At 33.5% G+C, this 6,481-nt stretch overlaps 1 protein-coding gene across 2 annotated transcripts in view; it reads right to left on the bottom strand.

The window, feature by feature from the left end:
• Window positions 1-452: 452 nt before the first annotated feature.
• The window catches only part of LOC106870223 (monocarboxylate transporter 12), a 104,405-nt gene continuing 98,376 nt past the window's right edge, over window positions 453-6,481 (bottom strand). Inside the window, exons 5-6 of one of the 2 annotated variants that reach the window (XM_014916236.3) lie at window positions 4,672-4,797; window positions 453-974 (exon numbers count right to left, since the gene is read on the bottom strand). In XM_014916236.3, coding sequence (XP_014771722.1) covers window positions 745-974; window positions 4,672-4,797 — 356 coding nt within the window. In that variant the 3' untranslated portion in view covers window positions 453-744. The remainder of the gene's footprint in view (window positions 975-4,671; window positions 4,798-6,481) is intronic. The other variant, XM_052967205.2, reaches the window with a different exon arrangement.

Here is a 6,481-nt window from a genome sequence, read left to right as displayed (position 1 = left end):
CAGACTCTGCTAAAGGCACACAAGGACCCAGTGGTGGTATTGTTGAATTGGATGACATATTAATTGTACCATCTATGTAGGCCATGGCAAGATTTGAACTCAGAACTCAACAATTAAAAAAAAAAATACCACAAGGTCTGATGATCTAATAGTTCTGATAATCCATGATTCTTGAATAGTTCTATAATTATTAACCCTGGAAGAATGAAAACTAAAGATGGTCTCAGCAAGGTGTCAGCTCAGATTGTAAGGTGCTAGAATAAATACCATAAGGTATTTCATCCAATGCCTGAACAACCCTGCCAATTCACCATCTCTACAGACATGTTTAAATGTTTTGACACTCACGTATATATTTATATAAGTATATGCATGTGTGTGTGTGTGCGTGCGTGTGTGTGTATGTGTGTGTGTGTGTGTGTGTATGTGTGTGTGTGTGTGTGCCTGTATTTACACAACAAGATATTTGGCTTTCATAAAACTTATCTTACACATATGTTTATAAATATATATATAGAGTGGTATATTTACATAAACATATGTAGAATCATATCATACAAAAGACTCTGAGCTAAATGAATAATGTGTTGATAGCAAAATATGAGAAACTCCATGATTAAAATTAATGTTTGGTGAATATAAATTGATAAAGTTTTCTTGCATGACCTGAGAAATATTTCCTGCTTTAGTAGGACTAACTTAATGAATGACTTAATTATAAAATTAGTCATATCTGTAAAATGATCACAATTCTTCATGATTAGAATCAATATCTGTCAAACTAACAACAATTTGTGGTGGTGTACTGTTCATTGTCGGTGCATCTGACGTTAGTTCAGTAATCACATGTTGCTTTTTCTTTTGGTATCGTTTTAAAAATGGTATAATATATAACAAAAGACCACCCCCAGCCAATGTAATTCCAGCTAGGTAAAAAGAGAAGTCGTAGTTCTTTGTTTCATCATACAGCCATCCTGAAATCAAAAAATAAAAAAATCTTTTAAAACTGCTTTGTTAAAAGAAAATTTTAAACATATACTTAAGTCTAGCAATTATTATATCATGTTTAAATATATTAGCTGCAAGTTAATTTCCATCTATAAATAAGATGTGGAGCCAAAACGAAATTCTCTGTGGTTGTTTGACCTCCTATGTTCGTTGAAGGCCAAACAAGTGCATAGAGAGTATGCAAACATAGTATGCAAACTTTCTTCGAAATATACTTTATTACATTAGGCATGGCTGTGTGGTAAAAAGCTTGCTTTCCAGGTTCAGTCCCACTGCATGGTACCTTGGGTAAGTGTCTTAAGCAATGGTGGTGGTGGGGTCAAACACGAGGCTATAGTAGAAACAACTCTAGAGTTGAATTTCGTGTAGCCACCTGTTGGCAACTTTTCTCTCCCACCCATTTTTGGGGGGGTATTACCCATTTTTCTGAGCTCTTCTCATACCTGTACCCCGTTTGAAATTCGCATTAGTTTTTGTATAAAAAGAAAAGAAGGGAAGCAGAGTCTTGTTTGTTGTTTGTAGAGAAGACATTAAACGTGCCTGAGAAAAAACATGGTCTTCCCCCCCACCACCAACTAAAAGACATGAAGAACTTTGAAAGAAGGCGAATAAGTACCAAGGGTGGGAGAAAGAAGAGTGAACTAACACTCGATCATTCTAGAACTCCCAGAATAAAAATGTAAACACCTGTAAAAGTTACCTCTATTCATTACTAAATGTCTTTCCCTCTTCTTCATTGTTAAAAGTAAAGAAGCTAGAAAAGATCGATCGTATTTCAGTCTAATTGTCATTTTAAATGACTGAGGCTTTCCTTTTTCTGTCTCTATCGCTTCACTCCTTTTCTCTATGGTTAAGAGAGTGAAGGTGTGTGGCTCAGTGGTTAGGGGTATTCAGCCCACAATCATAAAGTCATGAGTATGATTCCTGGTGGCACGCTGTGTTCTTAAGCAAGGTACTCTACTTCACTTTGCTGCAGTCCACTCAGCTGGCAAAAATGAGTTGTAACTGTAACTCAAAGGGCCAGCCTTATCACATTCTGTGTGAGGATGAATCTCCCTGAGAACTATGGTATGCATGTCTGTGGAGTACTCAGCCACTTACGCGTTAATTTTATGAGCAGACAGTTCCACTGATCAGATAGACAGGAACCTCATCATCATAAATGACAGTGTGCCATTTTTTAAAAAAAAGAGTGAAAGAAAAGGAAATGCTCCATATCATAAGGCAAAAATGTTGTGTTTAATATAAGCAATGAAATAATTGTTATTCCGTTGTGTATTCACCCTCGACTCACACTCAGTTTGACAAGAACAGCCTGTGCATTGGTGTTTATCTAGGGGCTTGGCCTCCAGATCTGTGAGACCCACAAATACCACTGTTAGGACCAGATTAATACCCATAGTAACCCTAATGATTAAAAAGATTTTCTTGCCCCTATATAGGATCTTCTTTCGTTTTCTTTGCAACACTTGAAGGTTTATCTTGCTCCAGTCTACTCAGCTGGCCAAAATGAGTTGTAGCTGTAACTGAAAGGGGCCAGCCTTGTCATATTCTGTGTGAGGCTGAATCTCTCTGAGAACTACGTTAATGGTATGCATGTCTGTGGAGTGCTCAGCCACTTGCAAGTTAATTTTATCCTCATGTGGTAGTGAAAAGTGAAATTGACATCCAATATTTGTTGTAGTTATTTGTCTTTGATTTAACAATGTCTATGTATCAACTTTTCTTTTAATCTATATATCTACTGTCTCTCACTTTCTCACTTTCTCACTTTCTCTTTCACAAGGTTTTGGTTGGCTTGAGGCTACAGTAGAAGTCACTTGCTCAAGGTGTCATGCAGTTGGACTGAACCCAGAACCATGTGGTTGGGAAGCAAGCTTCTTACTACACCATATGCATACGTGTTATATATGTAATTATTAGATTATCTAAATTATGTCAGATTATTATTTGCAATAAAGACTAAGTATGTATACATATTCTCAGCTACATGCAAAGAAAGTTATCCAGCTGAGTGGGAAAAAATCATTCACCAAAACACTAAAACCATGAACTCACAGAAGTACTGATTCTTTTCTGTCTTTGTTACTGTCACTATGATGGTTTCCACACCTCTAAACTTGTTGGCAGCATACCACTTTCATTTGAGTTCAGCCAGTTCATTGACTTTTCTTCCTTTCATCCTATCCTATTTCAACACACAGCTGAGTACTACACACTTCATCAATTCTCCTAACCCAAAATTACATGCTCCAAAAAGAATAATTCCCTACCCATGTTTTCACTAAAGGAATCAAGGAATCAACCTACAGATATTCAAGGTCAGCGTAACTTTATTGACCTCACCAATCTGAAGAGGCTTGCAAATGGCACTGACAATTTGCCCCTACAACTAAATGATAAACTTAGAAAGTTACATGTTGCATAAAATATAAACATACATGCATATGTATGAATATATATATATATACATATATATATCTATATCTATATATATATATATATATATATATATATATATATATATATATATAATTCAGTAAAATATAAACATACATGCATATGTATGAATATATATATATATATATACAGATATATATATATATATATATGTATATATATATATATATATATATATATATATATATATATATATATATATATGTATGTATATATATATATATATATGTATATATATATATATATGTATGTATGTATGTATGTATGTATATCATACATTATATATTATATAGATACGTACATATATATATATAATGGATATGGTATTGTTATGCAGATTACTGTTGAAGTATGAAACAATGCCAACATATGTCTTTCTACTTAACAGTTTTTAACAATTATTTGCTGTTGTTGCAGCAGCAGCAGCAGCAGTAGTAGTAGTAGTAGTAGTAGTAGTAGTAGTAGTAGTAGTAGTAGTAGTAGTAGTAGCTGTTGTTGTTGTTGGTGGTGGTGGTGATGATGATGGTGTTGATGATGGTATTGTTGTACATGATGTAACATTGTTGCACTTTCAAACAACTGTAGGCCTAAACATGCAGTATATTTGCAGTGTGAGCCTGGCTTTTAGTTTAATTTGATAACCTTAGATATATATGTTTCTATACAACAGTTGTTTTGCCTTTTATGCTATTTTTGCAAAAGTAAAATAACTGGTCAGGTAATAATTTTCTCCATCAATTTGAAAACGTATTGTTTTTTTTACTTGTCTCAGTCATTAGATTGCAGCCATGCTGGGGCACCACCTTCAAGAATTTTAGTCAAGTGAATCAACCCCAGTACTTCTTTTTATTCTATTGGTCTCTTTTATCAAACTGCTAAGTTACAGGGATGTAAACATACCAACACTGTTTGTCAAGCAGTGGTGGGAAACACACACACACACACACACACACACACACGCACACACACACATTTATAACAGGCTTCTGTCAGTTTCCGTCTACCAAATCCACTCTGAGGCAATAGCAGAAGACACTTGTCTAAAGTGCTACGCAGTGGGATTGAACCCAGAACTATGTGGTTGGGAAGCAAGTATTGTACCACACAACTACTCCTGCACTTGGAAAAAAAAATTGGAGAAAAACTTTTTAAAAAGAGAAGGAAATATATGAAGAAATATAGAGAAGAAGAAAGTTAACTCACCTGCAAAGGGTGGTCCTATTAATGTAGCAATACCTTGAATCAAGAGAGTCAATCCAAAGGAATTTGTCAAGTTCTCAAGACCAAGTAAATCAACAAGAACAACAGATGTAATTGAAATAAATACACCTAAAAGAAGAAAATATAAAAAATATTAAGCACACAAAGAAAAACTGAAATCTAGGAAAGAATTTTAAATCCATTATTCATTAAACGAAACAAAGTTGTTTCTAGTATAGTCAAAATGCCTGGAATTTGGGGGATGGGGCTAGTCAGTGACATCAACCACATCAATCCTAGTAAAGATGACTCTGGTGGGATTTGAACTCAGAACATAACCAGATTAAATACCAGAAGGCATTTCATCTGACACCCTAACATATGAAATAATTCTGATATTTTGAGTTGTAACAGTAAATCCTTTTACCAAAGAAATCAGATATATTCTCTCAAAATTTCATTGCCCTTAACTGCAGAAAGCAGTTTTACATACCAACCTGTCTTTTGCCGAGGAATGTAATGTTTGAAACTATTTTTTATTGAGAATATCAAGTTTATAGAGGTAATGTAATTTGTAGAAAATACCAATTCTATTTTGGGATAGATATTTAACATCATTACTGGAATAACTATGAAATTTAATTTTGTTGTTGTAGGATTAAACTATTGATTGGAAAGCAAAATAAGAGTTTTTACTTCAATTTTCAGTTTTCTTGACATCTATTGTTAAATATAACCTATACAATTTAAATCATAGCTTTTCCTTTAGAATTTCAAATTTTATGATTCAGAATCAAAACAAAATTCTTTTATTCTTCTATTAAATGGCAACCTTTATGCCTTATTAGAACATCTTATAATGCAGTATTCACCTTGAGAGATTCCTTTATATAGATATACAATGTTAAGAGCACAGACTATATCACTGTAGATGAGATTTGTCTGGCATGAGTGCCAGAACTGTCAGATCATGGGATTTCAGCATACATGCACTTTCTCAGTAGCATTTTAATAACATATCCATGATATAAAGATTATTTTCAGTTAAATGTTTTAGTTAATTACATAGACCCAAGGAATTTGTGGTTCTTATTTTAAGAATCTTGTAAGAAACGAATGACAAATCAACATTGACAGATAGCAAAGTGACACAGATGGACCTAAAGATTGCAAAGCATTTTTGTTTAAGATGCTAATCTGTTCACAGTACACACACACACACACACACACACACACACAGAGGCATGTGCGTGCATGCACACACACAAACACACTCACATGGATGCATGCAAATACACAGACACACACGCGAGCACACACATAAAACAAAACAAAACTTGACAGCTTGTCTGTAAGATATTTAGTTACACCATTTCATTAACATAAGGTGATTATTAGTTACATAATGTAAATTATATAATCATGCCTTCATGTCAAATCAGCAGACACACATAACTTTTGTACTGTTTTGCAATTTGACTATCTATTTGCCTAGAGTTATTATGATAAAAACGGAAAGATATAAGGAATTTATGTTTACTGGTTATCATGGACTTGTGTCTTCAGTTGAGTTTTTTTTTTAAATTTGCTGGAAGTATTTTAAAACTTTTTCTTGTACAAGACCTACAATCATTTTTTATTTCTTGTGTATATGTATATATATATATATATATATATATATATACACACAGGGGTTGGACAAAATAATGGAAACACCTAGCATCATAGCATCATAATTTTGAAACATCTATAAAACCATCAAAAGCTTGTTTATTTTTATGTTTTTTGATTTATTATTAGTGTTGCTTAATAT

Source organism: Octopus bimaculoides, chromosome 4 (assembly GCF_046866305.1).
Source record: "Octopus bimaculoides isolate indiv1 chromosome 4, ASM4686630v1, whole genome shotgun sequence".
In the NCBI taxonomy this organism is placed as follows: Eukaryota; Metazoa; Mollusca; class Cephalopoda; order Octopoda; family Octopodidae; genus Octopus; species Octopus bimaculoides.
This window is presented reverse-complemented; position numbering and strand designations above follow the sequence as displayed.